Source organism: Vulpes vulpes, chromosome 3 (genome assembly GCF_048418805.1).
Source record: "Vulpes vulpes isolate BD-2025 chromosome 3, VulVul3, whole genome shotgun sequence".
Taxonomy (NCBI): Eukaryota; Metazoa; Chordata; class Mammalia; order Carnivora; family Canidae; genus Vulpes; species Vulpes vulpes.
This window is the reverse complement of record NC_132782.1, coordinates 80,258,939-80,280,366: the sequence shown is the minus strand read 5'-3', so window position 1 is coordinate 80,280,366 and position 21,428 is coordinate 80,258,939. Positions and strand designations below refer to the sequence as shown.

At 41.2% G+C, this 21,428-nt stretch overlaps 1 protein-coding gene across 23 annotated transcripts in view; it reads left to right on the top strand.

The window, feature by feature from the left end:
• GTF2I (general transcription factor IIi) overlaps nucleotides 1-21,428 on the top strand; it is a 115,106-nt gene that overhangs the window by 88,378 nt on the left and 5,300 nt on the right. For all 23 annotated transcript variants that reach the window (XM_072752817.1, XM_072752834.1, XM_072752816.1 and 20 more), the window contains 13 exons: nucleotides 346-529; nucleotides 1,669-1,727; nucleotides 5,926-5,997; nucleotides 7,052-7,235; nucleotides 7,844-7,902; nucleotides 8,283-8,357; nucleotides 15,411-15,512; nucleotides 16,048-16,113; nucleotides 16,447-16,630; nucleotides 18,747-18,805; nucleotides 19,215-19,295; nucleotides 19,733-19,816; nucleotides 20,179-20,362. In XM_072752817.1, coding sequence (XP_072608918.1) covers nucleotides 346-529; nucleotides 1,669-1,727; nucleotides 5,926-5,997; nucleotides 7,052-7,235; nucleotides 7,844-7,902; nucleotides 8,283-8,357; nucleotides 15,411-15,512; nucleotides 16,048-16,113; nucleotides 16,447-16,630; nucleotides 18,747-18,805; nucleotides 19,215-19,295; nucleotides 19,733-19,816; nucleotides 20,179-20,362 — 1,393 coding nt within the window. The remainder of the gene's footprint in view (nucleotides 1-345; nucleotides 530-1,668; nucleotides 1,728-5,925; nucleotides 5,998-7,051; nucleotides 7,236-7,843; nucleotides 7,903-8,282; nucleotides 8,358-15,410; nucleotides 15,513-16,047; nucleotides 16,114-16,446; nucleotides 16,631-18,746; nucleotides 18,806-19,214; nucleotides 19,296-19,732; nucleotides 19,817-20,178; nucleotides 20,363-21,428) is intronic.

Sequence of the window (21,428 nt, the reverse complement as noted above, 5' to 3'; positions counted from 1 at the left end):
TTGGGGTGACTTGGTGATGGGCACTGAGGGGGGCACTTGGTGGGATGAGCACTGGGTGTTAGGCTATTTGTTGCCAAATTGAACTTCAGGTAAATAAATAAACACATACATATATATATAAGAGGGTCTTCAAATCCGGAAACTCCCCTCCACCAGAAGTTAGCCTCTTGGTCATGGGGCATTCATTCTTGCCTTTGCTGTGCTGAATCTATCTCCATAGTTAGTGTGTATGTTTCCAGGGTTTACTTTGCTTTTCCGAAAGTTGATCACTACCTTTCTTTGGATTGTACTAAACGGTGATTTCAACAGAAACTTAATCTCCTGAATTGCTTTTCCTTTGTGAAGCGGAAGCCTTGGGGAGCACAGAGGCCAAAGCTGTACCTTACCAGAAATTTGAGGCACATCCTAATGACCTTTACGTGGAAGGACTACCTGAAAACATTCCTTTTAGAAGTCCCTCGTGGTATGGCATCCCAAGGCTGGAGAAAATCATACAAGTGGGCAATCGAATTAAATTTGTTATTAAAAGGTAAGATTATAATATCTGGAAACAAATTGTAATGCTGTCCTTAAGAAAAGATTAATTTCCTGCAAGTGGGTCTTTGTTCCCTGCTCAGCTGGATTCACTCTCCATATTTAAAATTAGGTTATATTAGAGTTAGGTTCGTGTGTTGAGCGAATGTTTATTTACTACCAGATACCAGATAGATAAAACTGGGTCCAACGGGATCTTTGTCCTTGGGAGGCTTATTATATGAGATAAATGCAATAAGATGTTACCGGGTGCTTTGGTGGAGAAAGTGAGGGGTGGCAGGTTGATCGGTCAGCTGTGCATGAAGTAGTGTAAAGGGACTTCAAATACAGGAAATAATAAAAGTAGAGGAGGGATGGGTCACATAACTACACCATTCTTTGTGGAAGGAGTGATGCCCTGTGGGAAGCCTGGCAGATGTGGGCACGGAGGAAGGCCTTTGGTACTGGACTATCAATGGAGTAATTAAAGGGTTTTAAAGCCAGTTTGTCTTAAAAGAATTTGGAGGGACAACTGGCTGGCTCAGTCGGTACCGTATATGACTCTCATATTGCGAGTTGAAGCCCCAAGTTGGGCGTAGAGCTTACTTTAATAATAATACTAGTAATTTGGATTTTAAAAGGATTCTTCTGCCTTGAGTTTGAAGTGTAGCAGAATGGGTGATATGGGGCCAGGGAGAGGGTGCAGAATACCCGTCTTTAATACAGAAGGGTATTTATTAAAGGGGTAGGGGTAGAATGGGTAGCTGTCTGTGGCTTACTCATTGGGGTTCTTGCCTTTGTCACTGGGTCTCACTGTACAAGGGAGAGGGAACTTTAGGACAACAGGACCAGATATTACAGGTATTATGATGGAGTTCATCTGATTTTAGAAATATTCGAACTGTTTTGGGTGAAATGGCGACTGTTTCTGTGTAGTTGAGCTTCAGATGCCTTTGAGGACATACAGATCTGAACCTGAATCTGTGAAAATTACTATTTTCAAAATAATCAAGTCCTCAAACTGATTTTTACCCCACTGGGTATGAAGGCAGAATGAACCATATTGGAAATTATTGGCAGTGCACAGCTGTGTGAGGAAGGCCTATAAAGCATTCCCTGCCTGCTCTCTTAATAATCTGACCCACCTTTTTGCAGACCAGAACTTCTGACCCACAGTACTACTGAAGTCACTCAGCCAAGAACGAATACACCAGGTAAGATAGTTATGAATTCCTTTTTAAAAGCCTAGATCAGTGTATGTTAACCTTTTTGACAATCTTATTTTAAAGGGACAGAGCTCATCTTTTCTCCCTTCCCCTTCAAAATCATATGTTGACATTCAGTGCAGGCACGCCTTGATTTATCAGTACACACCCAGGTAATTTTGGGAAAGCTCAGACTTTGAATGTAAATATTTTTTTAAAAATTTTTATTTGTGAGAGACACACAGAGAGAAGCAGAAACAGGCTCCCTTCGGGGACCCTAATGTGGGACTTGATCCCAGAACCCCAGGATCACGCCCTGAGCCAAAGGTAGACTTTCAACCACTGAGCAACCCAAATGCACCTCAGGTTTTGAATTTAGATCAGTGATGTTCAGTAGAAATATAACATGCATCACAAATGCAAGCCACATGTGTCATTTTTAATTTTCCAGTAGCTAAATAAGTGTTTCAACCTGTAATTGATTGAAATAAACACATGATGAGGTAAAACTCTTGTGCAAGTTTTATCCTTACGAGTGCATCTCACTTCAACAAACCACATTTCAAGTGCTTGGTTCAGCCCCCACATGGGGCTAATGTGGCCTACCATGCAGATTGAGACCTTAATCTTTATTCACGCATCCCCTGTTTTGTTTTGTTTTTTTTTTTAATGACAAACACTGTAATTCCAGCAGCTGCAGTGACCTCATAGCCCAGTAGAACTGTGAGGTCTCAGTCTCAGTTGTGTGAATGAATGGTTTTATTTTCTTCAAAGAACTATAAGTCTGCCTTTATTTCTTTGCCATTTTTTTGTTTACCATGCATAATGTCAGAAAAAGTGACCACTGCTTGCCTGTATTCTATAGCATTACAGAAAATGGCACCCCCTACAGAACTAGGTGGTGTTTCTGAATTCACACAGTTAATTGTTCTTACAAATATTGTAGCAAAATGGTATACAAGGTGTCTGTACTTAATACTGATCCTTCTACTTGTGGGCAGCTGGCGAGGGTCAGCCAATAAGCCAAAGAGATTATAAAATCGTTTGTGTTGGGACACCTGGGTGGCTCAGCAGTTAAGCATCTGCCTTCGGCTCAAGTTGTGATCCCAGAGATCAGGATCAAGTCCCACATCAGGCTCCCTGCTTCTCCCTCCGCCTGTGTCTCTGTCTCTCTCATGAATAAATGAATAAAATTTTTTTAAAAAATTGTTTGTGTTTATACTGACGTACAAAGTGGTTCAGAAACATGGTACAAGGGAAACAATTCTCCTGTGCCAGGAATCCTGCTGGGTAAACGGTATGATCAATGAGCATCAGAAGCCACACAGTGACCTTCTTAATGTGCTTTTGACTTAGGCAAAGAAACAGTATTGGTGATAAAGACAGGATGACCTAGGCTTTGTTGAGAGAAGTGATAGAGAATTATTCTCAAAAGTGGAATGGGGTTAACCTGGCTAGTGGGATTATGATGAAAATCTCCTTATGGGTCTTCATTTCTCAAGAGAGAAGTCAAATTCAAGGTTGTGATTAATGTGATCACTACTAAGTAACTCTTTTTTTTTTTTTTTTTTTTTACGATTTTAATTTATTCATTCATTCAGAGAGACACAGGGAGAGAGAGGCAGAGACATAGGCGCAGGGAGCCTGATGTGGGACTTGATCCCGGGTCTCCAGGGTCAGGCCCTGGGCTGAAGGTGGCGCTAGACCGCTGAGCCACCTGTGCTGCCCACTACTGAGTAATTCTGTTAGTGAATACAAACCTGAGAGTGGTAAAGATGTGCCTGGCACTAGATTTAGGTGTCCTGTTTTCAGCTGTACTTGATCTGTTGTCTTCTCGCATAGATACTTGAAAAGCCTGTCATTGGGGCACCTGGGTGACTCAATCAGGTTGGGTGTCTGCCTCCAGCTCTGGTTGTGATCCCGGAATCCTGGGATTGAGCTCTGCATCAGGTTATCTGCTCAGTGGGAAGCTTTGTTTCTTCCTCTTCGTCTGCCTCTGCCTGCAGCTCCCCCTGCTTGTGCGCTCTCTCTCTTTCTGTCAAATAAATAAAATCTGAAAGGAAGGAAGGAAGAAGGAAGGAGGGAAGGAAGGAAGGAAAGAAGGAAGGAAGGAAGGAAGGAAAGGAAGGGAGGAAAGGAAGGAAGGAAAGAAAGAAGAAAAGCCTGTCATCAAAAAACCCTCGATGTTTTAAATCATTAACAATACTTAGCCTTCCACCATTCCTAGGAGACCTTGGCAAGAATTAAAGTTGTCATTCTTCATTCCAACAAAATGTTTATCCGGTCCGCCAGTGAACCAGGCATTCAGCTTTCACTGGGCCAATTCCTGTCAACCTGTGTGACAAAAGTTAGTTATGCCATTAGGTCTACTTGATTCTTGGCATGACATGAGATTTGATAAAAGCTGTACACTTAAACATACTGTCGGGGAAAAAAAAAACATACTGTCAGGCACTTTGCCCTCAATTTTGGGGAAGACACACAAATGTCACATGGAAGGAAGTCTTGGAGTTAACCAGGTGATTGCTGTTTGCAAGGGCAGAATGGGGATAGTTACTTAACCAGACTTAACTTCTTCCAGCTGAACAGTTGAGCCACACAATATTAAACCTTTGAGATGCTAGGTTTTCTTTTAGAGCAACTGTTTTTTATTTTTTTTTATTTTTTTATTTTTTTTAGAGCAACTGTTTTTTAAAGTGTTTCTACAGCAAAAGTAAACAGTGTGTTGTGAGATTTTCTGAAGCCACAGTGTCCCCAGCATTTCCCACTGCCTTCATCCATAAACACAGATGACATCCACACAGAGTGATCCCCCCCTCCCCTGCTCTCCTCTCTTTGTCCAGCCCCTCCCCTCAAAGCCTCATCCCCTTACCCCCCAGGCCTCCAGCCACAGCTCCACTAAACAAGTCCTGAGTGTCTTCCTTTAAGTCAGTGACATCCTACGTGTCTTCTGCAATGGCTCATTTTCCCTTTATCTAAAAGTGGATAGTGGTCTTCTAAATAAGGGGAATGAAATAAGCCAGATTATAGATGTGAATAGTGTCAAGTAAGCCCTCTCTGATCATCTGAACACGTATCTCTCCCGTATTTTTTCTGTAATGAGTGAAGTTTTGCTTTCTGTGGGCTTCTGGCCACACATCAGTTTGATAAGACAGGGAACACCTATACAGAGAGCAAATACAATTGAGGCTGTTCTGTGAAGCTGGTGTAGGATGCCAAATCCCTGACACAGCTGCTTCTCTCTGTCCTGAAGGCACTCTGTGCTACACCTCCAGGGCGGAATGCTCAAAGACCACTCACATAGCATGTGCTTACGAACAGTTTCCTCATTCACAATTTTTTTTTCCCTCATTCACAATATTAATTGAAATTTGCCTGTCTTCCTGAAGTTCTGATATTTGATAGTGCAGGGAATCCTCCTCTTTAAGACCCAAAGATTTTGTTCTTTCTTTTTTATTTTTTTAACTTATTTATGATAGTCACACACAGAGAGAGAGAGAGGCAGAGACGCAGGCAGAGGGAGAAGCAGGCTCCATGCACCGGGAACCCGACGTGGGATTCGATCCCGGGTCTCCAGGATCGCGCCCTGGGCCAAAGGCAGGCACTAAACTGCTGCGCCACCCAAGGATCCCCTCTTTTTTATTTTTATTTTTTAAGATTTTATTTATTCATGAGAGACAGAGAGAGGCAGAGATAAAGGCAGAGAGAGAAGCAGGCTGTGGGGAGCCTGATGTGAGGCTCGATCCTAGGACCCCAGGATCATGCCCTGAGCCGAAGTCAGATGCTTAATCACTGAGCCACCCAGGTGACCCCCAAAGGTTTTGTTTCTAAGAAGTCAAATTCAGAGCATCACTGGTTTGTACATCCCAAATGATTACGATGTTGTATGTCAGATATATCTGAATCTTTTAAAAAAACCACCTCACTGGGAGAGATGCCTATGTGTCTCAGTGGTTGAGCATCTGCCTTTGGCTCAGGGCGTGATCCTGGAGTCCCGTGATTGAGTCCCACACCGGGCTCCCTGCATGGAACCTACTTCTCCCTCTGCCTGTGTCTCTGCCTCTCTCTATGTGTGTCTCTCATGAATAAATAAATAAAATCTTTTTTTAAAAAAGCAAAACAAAACAGCTTCACTGGGAAATCCAGCCTAATTTTGTGTCAGCACCAGGAAGGAACATTGTTAATCACATTTATTTCTGCTTTCCAGTCAAAGAAGACTGGAATGTCAGAATTACCAAGCTACGGAAACAAGTGGAAGAGATTTTTAATTTGAAATTCGGTAAGTAAGACCTAGTGATTATGTCTTAGTTTAGAAACCTAAATGAAAGGCAGTGTTCTGAATGAATTCTAACAGTTCAGGCCTATGAAAGTAAGTTCCCCAAAACTGGGTTTTCATTTATTTCTGCTACCAAATTTGCTACTTAACCTGAACCAAGTTACTTTATTGCTCTCAGGTTAGGTTTTCTGGGATGTCCAAATGAGAGAGGAAGGGAGGAGTTGGGGGAAGGCTTGGTTCCACTGTACACTTCAAATCTGGCTAACACCGCACATACAGCAAATAGGTTTCATCGTTTGTTTCAACGTAGATTTGTTGACAGCGGTTTCCTGGAGCGCTGTCTTGAGGAGGATTCTGAGGAGATTCAGCAAGAGTGTTTCAGTTGATTGGGTGTGTCTATCATGGAAAAGGAAGTAAGGAGTGGGAGTGATAGCAATTTCCCTGCGCCTTCCCATCCATCATTATTAAAAGGTGTTAACGTTTTGTGTCCCAGATATGGGATCTGGAATCTTTGCCTCTGATCTCTCTAACTTGATGAATTCCACTTAGGTGCACCATATGCAACTCATATCTTTCAACAGCAAACTTGGCTCTTTCAGTATGCCTTGGCCCATAGTTTATTTCTGCCCAGAGCACAGAGATCATTTTGACTAGTAATAGAACTATCCTTTGGATTTCCTTAAGTGTTAAAATGTTCTTTTTCAAATTACTCATTTTTTAGGCCCGTTCATCCGTTTTGCACAATATACTATGCAAAATGCTTCTAATAATTGAATCAAGACTCCCTTAAAAAAAAAAAATACGGAGTGGATATCGCTAGATGATAGGGAATCTTTGCATAACACATTTGACAATGCCGGGACGTTAACTTACTCTGGTGATCATTTTGCTATTTATGCAAATACCAAAGCATTATGCTATAACCTGAAACTAATGTAATGTTATATGTCAACTATACCTTAATAAAATGAAAAAATTTTAAAAAGAATGCGGACAAAAATAAAAGAATCTCTCTTAACATTTTACCTTACATGTGTTATATTTTCTTAACCTACAGCTCAAGCTCTTGGACTCACAGAGGCGGTGAAGGTTCCATACCCTGTGTTTGAATCAAACCCTGAGTTCCTTTATGTAGAAGGCTTGCCAGAAGGCATTCCCTTCCGAAGCCCTACCTGGTTTGGAATCCCACGACTTGAAAGAATTGTCCGAGGGAGTAATAAAATCAAGTTTGTTGTTAAAAAGTAAGTTTAATTTGCCCATGTAGTCATTTCTGGAATCAAAACAGTAAAGTTTTCTATTTGCAGTATTTCATAGCTAAGGCTTTGCAGACTGTGATGGGAAGCACAGCTCTGAGCTTAAAATCCTTTAACCTGTGTAGATTTTCTTCTTCCATACAAGGAGAAGGGTGACCCCCCTGCCTTACAGGGGTGATGTTCACCTTGGTCACAGGTACTGTGTTGACTCTTAACATTTCTCAGTAATTTAGTGAAGGATGAAGACGCAGATCTGTATCTCTTCCAGTATTCCTGAGGCAGCTCGTGGACAGCTGAGTTTCAGTGCTTGTGTTTCTTATTTACACATCTGCAGGATTTCCATGCTTGCAGAAACTAAACTAGTGTTCATTAATTTTCATTTCATGGAAGAAGTCATTTACTCTTCAAATTCATGTAGCACATTATGGTGGGAGGGAAAAGTGAGAGTTGTTTTTATCCGTAACAACAGAATGCATTGTCGCATTATGAATGATAGCATTTATTTAAAAAAAAAATCACTGCTTGTGATAATGTTTACTAGCTGTGAAGATCAATAGTATGGTGGCTATTGTAACATTTCTTGGTTTTCTTTATAGACCTGAACTAGTTATTTCCTACCTGCCTCCTGGAATGGCTAGTAAAATAAACACTAAAGGTAAGAGAACATATATGCTTTGTTACACCTCTGTGCATTAAAACATTCTTTATCGTCATTACCTAAGTCACGTGCTCCTGTCTTTTGGGGGCTTTCAGTTTATTTCTTGGCTTTTTAAGGTATTTTATATAATAGGCTCTCCTCCCCCTTTTGAAACATTTCATGAAAATTTCATGTTTGCAATCCTCCTTCATTCATGTTTCCACATCTATGTTTGAGACTCAGGTAGAGGATTACACTACCACTTTAATTCTTCAGGTTTCTTTGAAAAGACCCAAACTGTATGAATTTTAATACTCTGCTTTTATAAAGCATCTCCTTCTGGGTTTTTGTTTTGTTTTTTTACAATATGCAGAAGTGATCACATGCTTCTTTTATAGCCTTGCAGTCCCCGAAAAGACCACGGAGCCCTGGGAGCAATTCAAAAGTTCCAGAAATTGAGGTCACTGTGGAAGGTAAGGCCACTCTGGGTAGGCTTCTGATGATTCTCCCAATTCACTGACAGTGTCCATCAATTCTTCAGTTTACTGTTTGTTGTTATGCAAATGAATTTTTGCAAAACTGGACTTACATGTGAAGAGCTACCTATGATAAAACTAAATTTCTGAATCTTTCTGATTGAAACTTCCACAGTAGTCCACATGATGTTCCTACAGAACATGGTAATCTGCTTGCAGGAAGATCACTAAAATTTTTTTTTCTAATAAATTAAGGGTGCAGAGAGGAACATGTGCAATTCTCTGTCTCTCTCTCTCTCTCTCTCTCTCTTTGAGGTGAGAGGGCAGAAGGAGAGAGAGAATCCCAAGCAGGCTCCATGCCGGGTGTGGAACCCAGTGCCAGGCTCCATTTCACAACCCTGAGGTCATGACCTGAGCCGAAATTGAGTTAGAGGCTTGCCAGATGAGCCACTCAGGCGCCCCTTCTATTCTTTTCAGTAAAGTGTTGAAGGGTGGTTTAAATGGCAGTTCCTTGGATTAAACTAGTTCCTACTACATCTTCAGGTTAATACCCTCTCCACTTGCATGGGGTCTGGAAATTTCATCTTTTCAGGTTCACAGTATTAAAGTACTTTGCACATTGTAGTTGATTCTCAGCCTACTGTTCTTATGGATATCATCTTCCATCTCTTCGATTCACTCAGTAAAAAAGGATTACTTCATTAGGATAATTCTTTGTTATCACATAACTTCAAGTTTTATATTGATGGTTTACAGTACTGGTACTAAGTGGAAACTTAGTCCCCTTTTAGTTATCTTGAGGGCATCTGGCTGGCTCATTCAGTAAAGCATGCAATTGTGTGTGTGTGTGTGTGTGTGTGTGTGTGTGTGTGTGTATTGTTTCATTAAGTTTAGGCTCCACGCCCAGTGTGAAACCCAGTGTTGGGCTTGAACTCAGTGATCCTGGGCTTAGACCTCAGCTGAGATAAAAATTTGGACACTTAACCAACTGAGCTACCCAGGCATCCCCTCCCCCTTTTTTGAGAAAGAGAAAAGAGTGAGGAGCAGAGGAAAAGGGCGAGGGAGGAGAAAGAGTCTTAAGGAGGCTCCATGCCCAGTGCAGACTCAGAATCTGATCTCATGACCCTGAGAGGAGCATGCAACTCTTAATCTCAGAGTTGTGGGATGCCTGGGTAGCTCAGTGGTTGATCATTTGTGTTGGGCTCAGCGTGTGATCCTGGGTCTGGGGACCAATTCCCACATTGGGCTCCCTGCAAGGAGCCTGCTTCTCCCTCTGCCTATGTCTCTGCCTTTCTCTGTGTGTCTCATGAATAAATAAATAAAATCTTAAAAAAAATCTTAGGGTCATGAGTTCAGGCCCCATATTGGTGTGGAGGCTGCTTAAAAAAATAAGTATAAGTAAAGTCTTGGTTATCAAGTAAATGTAAGAAAAATAGAGAAATGAGGAGTTAATGTAATGCTTTAATATGATTAGGTCTATAGAAGTAAGGTTACCAGGTAGAAATTAGGATTGTATTCTGTTGTAAACAACTGTAATTTTACAAAGAGAGATGCCTGTTTTTCTTACATAAAAGAAATTCTGAAGGTAGGTTACCTTTTGTAGCTCCAAAATTCTAAGACTGGCTTCTCAATTTCCTCTTGTCCTTTCTTTCGTGGATACAGGAAGACCCATTGAACTCCAGCAGGTTCAGGTGTACATACAAAGCAAGGTATAGAGGAGATTTAGTATCAGCCCTCCCTGGACCCATTGTCAGCACAAGCAAGAAGCTGTTCTAGAATTCCCGAGCAGCTTTATTTTTAGATCTCTTGATTGGGTGGGGAGAATTTAAAACTAAATAATGTGCTAACATTATTTCTGCTGCTAACGTGTTTATTAGATTTTTTAAGTCTGGGCTCCACCATTTAGTCAAATTACTTAAAATCTCTGCTTCAGTTAGTATATCTATAAAATGGTAAGAAAAATATTTGACTCCTACACTATTTTTAGAATTGAGGTATAATTCATATATAAAATTAGCCGTTTTATTTTTTTTAATTCATCACTTAAAATTACACAACTCAGTAATTTTTATTATATTCATAAGGTTGAGCAACCGACCGACCGGTCGAAGTCCAGAACCTTTTCATCACCCAGGAAAAAAACCCCATGGTTATAGCAGTTGTTCCCATCTCCCTGTCCCTGCAGCCCCTGGGAACCACTCATCTAGTTTTTTGTCTCTGGATCAGCTTGTTTTCAACGTTTCATATAAGAGGAATGACACACACAGTGGGACATCCTTTGTGAGCAGCTTCTTTCATTTGGCATCATGTTTTCCAGGTGCATCTGGGTTGTAGCTTGTCCTAATTCTCCAGGACTTCCCCTCCATCCACCTTTTAAGATTTTTGGTTAAATATACATGACATAACAAGGCTTGACCGTTCTTTTTATTTTTATTTTTTAAAGATTTTATTTATTTATTCATGAGAGACACAGAGAGGCAGAGACATAGGCAGAGGGAGGAGAAGCAGGCTCCATGCAGGAGCCGGATGTGGGACTCGATCCCGGAACTTTGGGATCATGGCCTGAGCTGAAGGCAGACACTCAACTGCTGAGCCCCCCAGGCATCCCGGTCTACATTTTTTAAACGTGCAGTTCTGTGCAGTAAGTGCATTCACATTGTTGTGCGACCATCACCGCTGTCAATCTCCAGACCTTTGTCCTCTTCCCCTGTTGAAACTCCACCTGGTCAATACAGAATTCCCCTCACTTAAGTAACTGCCGCTCCATTCTCCACCCCAGCCACACATTTGACGTTCCGTCAGCAACGTACCAAGCATTCCCGTTTCTCCATGTACTCATCACCACTTTTTATTGTGTTTCTTATTTTTTTAAGATTTTATTTACTTGGGGGGGGGGGGGGGGGCAAAGGCAGAGGGACAGACTCCGAATTCATGCTGGCACCCTGTTCCAGAACCATGAGATCATGACCTGAGCCAAAGTCAGACTCTTAACCAACTGAGCCCCCTCCTCAGACGCACCTTCTGTTTCTTACTTTTTGGATAATAACCATCCCATTGGGTGTTCCATTTCTTTTTTTTTTTTTTTTTTTTTTTTTTTTTGGTGAATTACATTACATCATGTGAATGTACCGCATTTTATTTATCCATTTATCATGTAGACATTGGGGACATTTCTGATTTAGGGGTATTATGAACAATGCTTCTATGAACATTTGTATGGACATAAGTTTTTAATCTTTATTTTTTGAGGTTGTTTTTTTTTTAATTTTTATTTATTTATGATAGTCACACAGAGAGAGAGAGAGAGAGAGAGGCAGAGACACAGGCAGAGGGAGAAGCAGGCTCCATGCACCGGGAGCCCGACGTGGGATTCAATCCCGGGTCTCCAGGATCGCGCCCTGGGCCAAAGGCAGGCGCTAAACCGCTGCGCCACCCAGGGATCCCATTTTGAGGGTTTATTAAGTACAAATAAATGTATTAACTGGGATGGTCCCGTGTAATTGCTAATACTTTTCTTGCTTTGCAGTAGTTTCAGCAAGGGAAACAAGATAGGAATGCCCTTTAGATTGGGTAATAAACCCATTTATTATACTAGTTTAGAAACCCATTGTTTCTAATTCAAAAGGAAAGGGCTTAAGATCAGTGATGGCTTGGTGAAAAACGGTTTTGACCTGACTTGAGATGAACAGAGAATAGGTTTATATTACGTTCCCCATGCTGTAGAGGCCCTTGTCCCATGGTAGCTTTCTGTTGCTTAACAAGGCTATAAATGGACTCTAAATGTAAGTAATAGTCATTGAAATACCACTAAACAGTTGTTAGTATTTTAAGGTGATGTATGGAGTAATAGCTGTGTCCATATCCAGGAACTTTTTGACCATTTAGTGAAGAGGGGAGGTATTTTGTTTGCACTATACTAATACTGTTTTTAAATTATATGTCCTGCTTGTTTGGAATTGTTTTACTTTTAAAAAGTAAAATTTTTACATATGATTTATACACGGTAGAATGTACTCATTGTGATTGTATGGTTTAGGTTTTGAGAAATGTTTGTGCCACCACTTCAGTCGATTTTTTGAACATTTCCATCACTCTGATTTGCTCCCTGGTGCCCTCAGTAGCCAGTCCCTCCCAGTCGGGCCCACAGGCAACCACTGGTCTGCTTTTTGTCACTATGGAATGCTTCTGCTTCTTCTGAAACTTCATATAAATGGAGTCATACTGTATCTATTCTTTTTACGGCTGGCTTCTTTTTCTCGACAGAATGCTTTTTGATTTACACTTGGGGCATATTTCACTATCCCCTTTTTATTGCTGAGTGTTCCACCATGATGTGGATTCACCACATTTTGTTTATACATTTGTCAGCGGACATTTGGTTTTGTTTCCAGCCTTGTCTAAAAACGACACTGTGAACATGTGTGTACAAAGTGCGGCATATGTTCTCCTCCTCTTGAGATATTTAGGAGCAGAATCATTGAGCTGTTAATGTTATGCAAAAGTACTGAACAGTTTTTCGAGGTGGTTTTGCCATTTTACACTCCTGCCAGGCATGTATGTGTTCCAGCTTCCACTCGTCCTCTCGGGATTCGGCATTGTCATTGTTCTAAATTAAGCTTTTCCAGAGGGTGTGTGGTGGTATTTCACTTAACTATCAACCTGAATGTTGCTTCATTAATGAAGAATGATAAGAACTAGATAGTTCAATCAACTCCATTCGGTCTGTTGCTCCCAGACTCCTTTCTGTCTTGCTCTGTTACTGTCAAAGGCTTGGTTTGACACAAGCAGAGTTGTGAGCTGGGTGCCTTAGTGGCCTCTTGCAGGGCTGTGGTGATGGGAGGGACTGATGGCCTCTCCATGGTTGTACCTGCCAGCTGGCACAGGCTGCTAGAACCAGCTAGCCCACATACACTTTGCTTTCATTGCTATACCATCTTAAGGAAGCTAGCATTTTTATTCAGGAGTTTTGAAATAATTAAAGAGTAGAATGTTGGGTCTGGACATTTTATTGTATTTATTTTATTTTTTAAAGACCTTATGGGGATCCCTGGGTGGCGCAGCGGTTTAGCACCTGCCTTTGGCCCAGGGCGCAATCCTGGAGACCCGGGATCGAATCCCACGTCGGGCTCCCGGTGCATGGAGCCTGCTTCTCCCTCTGCCTATGTCTCTGCCTCCCTGTCTCTCTCTCTCTCTCTCTCTCTGTGTGTGTGTGTGTGACTATCATAAATAAATAAAAATTAAAAAAAAAAAGACCTTATGTATTTGTTTTAGAGAGAGAAAGAGAGCATATATGCGAATGGGGGCTGGTGCAGAGAGAGGAAGACAAGCAGACCCTGTGCTGAATGGGAGCCAGAAACGGGGCTCAATCTCACGTTCCTGAGATCATGACCTGAGCTGAAAATTAGGAGTTGGACATTTAACCGACTGAGCCACGCAGGCATCCCTTGACATTTAATGGAGGATGACAGATACATTTCATATTGAATCCTCCATTCCCACCAACACCTCTAATACTGGTGAGGATTCTAAGGCCATATCCAGGCTAAGTTCAGAAGATAGGGATGGCCACACACATACTGAGGTTTTCCCTTGCTGACATTCAAGGTCTTGTCCACAAGCACATCAGAGACTATAGTGTGTAGTGTATAGTGTGTAGTGGTGAAGACCAAGGAACCAGACTCCGATGGCTGGTATCCCAGCCCCAGCACCTACTGTGTGGTCACCAGCAAGTTACGTAGTCCCCAGGACTCAGTGTCTCCATGGGTACATTGGATGTGGTAATGTTACCTGTGAAAACTAAATTAGTGAACACACAACATGCTTGGGGCAGTGACCATATGCACCTTTCACTGTTGGTAGTGTTGTTGCAAACATTGGAGGTAAGAATAGGAAGTAGGTAACTCAGTAGGAAAATAGTTTAGGTGAAAGCTCAGAGTGTTTTTTTTAAAATTTTTTAAATTGTATTTATTTGAGAGAAAATACGGGTATACTTGGTGGAAGAGGGACAGAAGGAGAGAGAATCTCCAGCAGACTCCCTGCTGAGTGCAGGTCTCCATCCCAGGACTCTGAGATCATGACCTGAGCCGAAATCAAGAGTCAGACGCTTAACCTGCTGAGCCCAGAAAAGCCCAGAAAGCCCAGAGTCCATACGTATATTCTACAAACTAGGAAATCGGAGTTTGAAGATGTACCTTTAGAATGTTGGTTATTTTCTAAAGAAAATATGAGGAAACTTAATTTTTAAAAAATTTCCCATTATTTTGACTATTTTTTTTTTTTAAATATTGCTGGTTGGCTACAGATTAAAATAAACTATTTAATCATTAGGTGACCCTACATAAAGAAGAATCAGGGTCAGGGATTTATCAGAATCACCTAAACAGTCCTCTTCATTCAATGGAAAAACAACTGGTTTCCTAGAACACTATTTCTAAATTATACTAAGAATTCAAAGGAAAGAGGCACCTGGGTAGGTCAGTGGGTTAAGCTTCTGAGTTTGGCTCAGGTCATGATCTCAGGGTCCTGGGATCAAGCCCCCTTTTCAGGCTCCCTGCTCAGTGGGAAATCTGCTTCTCCCTCTCTCTCTGCCCCTCCCCATCTGTTAAATAAATAAGCATCTTTTTTTTTTCCCCCCAAAGGAAGGATGTGTCCAGAGTCAGCTAGAGAATCTAAAGGAAGATTTCTTACTAGAGATAGGATAACTGTACCTGACGTTGTGATTATGATCAAGGGTTGAAAGGAAAACACATAAGCAGACATAGCTACCCTAAAATTAGATGGCTCCAAAAGGGCTCGAACGAAGCATTCAGTGAGTCAAAAATACCTCAGATCTTCTGGAAAGCCAATTCTGTCTGGATAAAAATGGCTGAATATAAGGATGGAAGTAGAAGGATGGGTGGATGTGGCCTGGGGCCTGTGTGTCCATTTGCATTGCACAGTGCCTGTGTCCTGTTTGAACTTGATTTGGTTTTTAAGGGGAATCACAAGCAGTACTTAAACATGATGAAATATGTGCATTGATTGATTTTTTTTCTTTTAATTTTTCTTTAGGCCCTAATAACAACAACCCTCAAACCTCCACGGTTCGAACCCCTACCCAGACTAATGGTTCTAATGTTCCCTTCAAGCCTCGAGGGAGAGAATTTTCCTTTGGTACATATAAATTTTATTTTTCTTAATTTCATCCATTTGAAATAAAAGGAACCAATACAAATATGTTATTTTTCTAGGTGAATTGTTTTTTTTTATCTGGTAAGTCAGTATATATGAGCTATTAAAGGCACTATAATAGCTACTTAACCCCTCTGTGCCTCAGTCTCTGGATGTGTAAAATGGGGATATTACTTCTGCCTCATGGGGTTATTATGAGAATTCTAAGTACTAAGTTATTTAAAGGGTAGAACCATACCTGGAGCATAGTAGGTGCTATCATTGTTTTGGTGGGAGGTTTCTTGGTTTTCATTTATTTTTAATTTTAGTCTATGTCATTTATTTGTGGCCAATGTATCAGTAATATGATAAAACAGTTTAATAATGTCAGATTAGAGTAGTTGCCAAGATATGACTATGCTAAAAACTTGTGTATTTTTTTGTGTGCTTGTTAAAAAATGTACAATAAAATAAGAATGCTGAGCATAGATGTATTTTGCTAAATATTGTTAGTAATGGTCTCATTTTTCACTTGCAGAAGCCTGGAATGCCAAAATCACAGACCTAAAACAGAAAGTTGAAAATCTTTTCAATGAAAAATGCGGTAAGCTTATTTTGAAATGTTATTGCTAAAATATATGGTGGCCTTTTTTCAGTAGAAGAATGTGCACAGAATAAAATGTTTAGCATTTAAATTTTACGGTCATTGGAAGTGCGTGCATTTTGCAAGCATGAATGCCATCATTTCTCCCACTTTTCTGAGCCTGCAAAATGAACAAATTTTTCTAAGATTGAAAGTAATATGATCTTTAAATATATATATATATATATATAATTTTAGTAGCTACAAAATGTAATTTAAAATGCATTTTTAAAAAAAGTTTGAGTTTTGAAAAGTGATGAATGTGAGAAATAAGAGAAACTCTGTGTTTTACAGGCGAAGCTCTTGGCCTTAAGCAAGCTGTAAAAGTGCCGTTTGCATTATTTGAATCTTTCCCAGAAGACTTCTATGTGGAGGGCCTGCCTGAGGGTGTGCCATTCCGGCGGCCGTCCACTTTTGGCATTCCAAGGCTGGAGAAGATACTCAGAAACAAGGCCAAGATTAAGTTCATCATTAAAAAGTAAGGGCAGTTAGCAGAAACAAGACTGGCCTTGAAGCCGGTACTTGTGATGCAGGCAGATTGGTACATGGGTTCACCTCTGTCAAGACAAAATGAGCTCTAGGAATCCCCCAAAAAAGTTCTTTAAGCTGTGCTTTCGTAGATTTTACAATTTTTTCATAATTGGTAAGAAAGGAAAGGAGGACTATAGCTTGTCAGAGGGATAAAAACTTGATAGTGTTAGGTCTACCATTGTCCTATTTTTAATGGTTGATGCTGCTGGGGTCTGAGGTGTGCAGTTTTAATAAAGTCCTGTGATTTCTCCAGCTTACAGAATATTTTCCCTTTCTTCGTTTATTTTTTCTAATCTCTACACATAATTGTGGGGCCGGAACTCGTGACCCCGAGATCAAGTGTCGGATGCTCTTTCAACTGAGCCCACCAGGCGGTGCCCCCAGAATATTCTAAATTTCCATCTGCAGGGTAGCCCTGGTGGCTTAGTGGTTTAGTGCCACCTTCCACCCAGGGCGTGATCCTGGAGACCCAGGATCAAGTTCCACGTCAGGCTCCCTGCATACAACCTGCTTCTCCCTCGCCTGTTTCTCTTTCTCTCTCTCTCTCTAATAAATAATCTTTAAAAAAAAATGAAATAAATTTCCATCTACTTTGGAGGTCTGTGAATTAGGCTACCACAACTGAAATGGATGGAAATAATCAGAATTTAAAAATATGGGTTAGGGGAACCCTGGGTGGCGCAGCGGTTTGGTGCCTGCCTTTGGCCCAGGGCGTGATCCTGGAGACCCAGGATCGAATCCCACATCGGGCTCCCAGTGCATGGAGCCTGCTTCTCCCTCTGCCTATGTCTCTGCCTCTCTCTTTCTCTCTCTGTGTGTGACTATCATAAATAAAATAATAAAAAAAAATTAAAAATATGGGTTAGTGCTCAAGAATTATTTGAAATTGATTGAAGTGAATTTTATTTTATTATTATTTTTTTTAAAGATTTTATTTATTTATTCATGATAGAGAGAGAGAGAGAGGCAGAGACACAGGCAGAGGGAGAAGCAGGCTCCATGCACCGGGAGCCTGACGTGGGATTCGATCCCGGGTCTCCAGGATCACGCCCTGGGCCAAAGGCAGGCGCCAAACCGCTGCGCCACCCAGGAATCCCTGAAGTGAATTTTAGATGTCATTTGTTTAACGCTTGCTTTTGAGTCATGTAGCAGTATTGTCAAATACCAAAGCTGACACTGCCAACCACAATGGCCCCCTTTGGTACTTCTTTTTTTTTTTTTTTAATTAAAGATTTTATTTATTTATTCATGAGGGAGACAGAGAGAGCGGCAGAGACACAGGCAGAGGGAGAAACAGGCTCCATGCAGGGGGCCTGGTGTGGGACTCGATCCTCAGACCGAGGATCACAACCTGAGCCAAAGGCAGACACTCAACCGCTGAGCCACCCAGGCATTCCTCCTACCTTTGGTACTTCTGGCCAGGTGTGTAAAGGTCTGGCAATAGCTAAAGCCTCTGCTTGTACTGCTACTTCTTTTCTTTTTTTTCTTTTCTTTTCTTTTCTTTTCTTTTCTTTTCTTTTCTTTTTTAAGATTTATTTATTTATTTATGAGAGAGACAGAGATACAGGCAGAGGGGAAAGCAGGCTCTCTGTGGGGAGCCCAATGTAGTACTCGATCTTGGACCCCCATGATCATGCCCAGAGCCAAAGGCAGATGCTCAACCACTGAGCCACCCAAGCATCCCTTTGCTTCTACTTCTTAATAGAAAAAGACACATGCTTAAGTTTTCACAAGCCTGTCCCTGTTTACATGCTACCCGTGAACAGTGTGCTCCATATGTCCATCCTCAAGTCTAGCACTGACTGGATTCTTCCAAGGTTTAGTGGAAACCATGGACAGGAGAAGCTAATATAAGCTAGGCAGGACTGGATAGGCATTGTGATCATGACTAGAATTGGGTTTTTTGTGTATGTTACTTTAGACGAGGGATGTTTTTTCTGTTCTTCCATTACTAAGTTGAATGTATATGTATAGAAAGTAAAATTTTAAAATCTTTGTTTGATCTTTAATGTTTTGCTATTGGATGATTAGCACACTTTTTTTCCTCTCTACTTGTTTTTCAGGCCTGAAATGTTTGAGACTGCAATTAAGGAGAGCACCTCCTCCTCGAAGAGCCCTCCGAGTGAGTGTCGGAGTGAGTGCTATGGAAAATGTGCTGTGAGAAAATTATTTTGTTGCATTGACTTTTTAAAAAAGATTATTGAAAGAGCAGCTACTGAATCAAAACCAAGAAAGCTCATTAAAACTCATGGTTGTGATTTCTTTACAACTTTGAATTTATTTAATATAAATGAGAATCTTTGTGTGTCTGATGCTGTACTAAAACACGAGAAAGAGAAAAAAGTAGAGGGTATAAACCATCTGTCAGGAAGCTTAATCCCCCCAGGATGACAAAATACACCAGAAGAAGGAACAACCCTTGTACAAAATTGGGTTAAATACTGTATTGTGTAGTCTGAATTATAAGCACATCGGTAGAGCTAATTTAATTACATTTTGCATGTCTTCTAATCTGAAGTTTCTGTTTTAAGGAAAAATAAATTCATCACCCAACGTTAATACTACTGCATCAGGTGTTGAAGATCTTAACATCATTCAGGTGACGATTCCAGGTATGATGTTTCTGTCTTTCTCTTTGTGGGGTTTTCCATGTTTGGGCTTTCACTTGACCAACTCAGGTTCCTGGAGCTCGCTCTGTGTGGTGCGGTGCCCCCGCCCGCCTTGCAGAAAGCACTCCCCAAACACATTACCTCATCAGTTCCTTTTCAGAAAGCTCTAGGCCAGATGCAGGCATGAGCTAGTACCTTTTGTCTTATTTCAGAAATTTGTTCTAAAGTGCAGGCAAAGCTCCTTGTAACAGGAACAAAGGCAGAGCATTTTCATTTGTGTTGTTAGAGTCAAATCACTTGATTAAGTCATTTCCATCTTGATCAGTATAAAATACTGAAATCTTCTGAAAACAAGAAGCAAGTTCACTCAGAGCACCTCACAATTAACTTGGAATTAAAATTGCATTATTAAGGTATGACTATCCTCTTACCTTTTCTAGATGATGATAATGAAAGGCTGTCAAAAGTTGAAAAAGCCAGACAGCTCCGAGAGCAAGTGAATGACCTCTTCAGTCGGAAATTTGGTGAGTTTGGTGTTTGCATGGTGCCCCTTGCAGTGAGCTAGGACATTTCCTTCCAGTGACATCTGCACAATGGATTATGCTCAGATAGCTGTTATCTTCCTACATAAAAGGAAATAAAGTTGGAATGCAAGTGTTCGAGTTTCTCTAAAGTTTTTTCCTAAGGAAACCTTAGCTGTGTTAGACTCTTGATGAAGATCGCCATCAAAGTGAATAGAATTAAGGTTCAGAGGTAAGGTAGTTTGTTGTGTACTGTGGCCATCATTAACCGTGGAAACCATCTTTAAAAATGTTGCTCGTGTGCTTTCTAACACTTTAGAGATGATAGATTGATCTGTGCTTTTATGCTGCTTATCTTGTTCTAGGTGAAGCTATTGGTATGGGTTTCCCTGTGAAAGTTCCCTACAGGAAAATCACAATTAACCCTGGCTGTGTGGTGGTTGATGGCATGCCCCCCGGAGTTTCATTCAAAGCCCCCAGTTACCTGGAAATCAGCTCCATGAGAAGGATCTTAGATTCTGCTGAGTTCATTAAATTCACAGTCATTAGGTAAGTGAGCCTTCCCTGCTTGTTTGTCAGAATGAATCTGCAGATCATGAGGCTAAGTCATCTTCCAGAATATAGTTCTATGTAATAATAGAATCAGGTTTTCCATGTAGCAAAAGGAACACTTAAAATGCTTGAGTTCTTCTACTGTGGGATTCTTTTCTTCCTGAGCTGACTCTTAATTCTCTAGTTTTTAAGGCAAGGGGTTAGCGAACTATTGCCCGTGGACCAGATCCAGCCTGCTGTTTGCTCTTATAAAGTCTTATCAAAACAGAGTCACATACAGTTAGCGGTACATAGCGTCTACCACTGCTTTCAGTTTGTTTGTTTGTTTGTTTATTTTTAGGATTTTATTTATTTATTCATGAGAAGCACACACAAAGAGAGAATGGCAGAGACACAAGCAGAGGGAGAAGCAGGCTCCATGCAGGGAGCCCGATGCGGGACTCGATCCCGGGTCTCCAGGATCACACCCCAGGCCAAAGGCGCGGCGCTAAACCACTGAGCCACTGGGGCTGCCCTGCTTTCAGTTTATAGGCTAAAACGGAGCAGTTAGGACAGAGACAGTATGGTCTGCAAAGAGCTGAAAATACTTACTGGCTGGCCCAAGACAGAAAACAGTTGGCCAGCCTGTGTCTCCTCAGGCACCTCTTCACAGGCTCAGGTCAAACAGGGACCCGATCCAAGCCAGCCAGCTCATTCTGTGTCCTTGTCTGTACTATAAAAGTGTAGTTGTTATCTTTGAGAGCAGGAATGATGATTAAACCTACACTTCAGTGACATTATGAGATTACATTCATTCATAAGTGCTCATCCCAGTAAGATGTTCAGTGGATGTCCTCTTTCCCATCCGCCTAAGCAAGGGTCCGTGTAGTCTCCACCCTTTCCGACCCCCAAAACTTCACTACCACTAAATCTTCACAGTCAATTCCCTGGCAAGCTCCCTCTGTATCTAGTAGAAATCCCTTTGGACTGGCTCTTGGAAATAGTTCATGTGGTAACCCCCTAAGGCGTTTTGTCATTTGCTCCTCTTCTCCTGGTACCCTTCCCTAAAAATCTTGTTTCTATC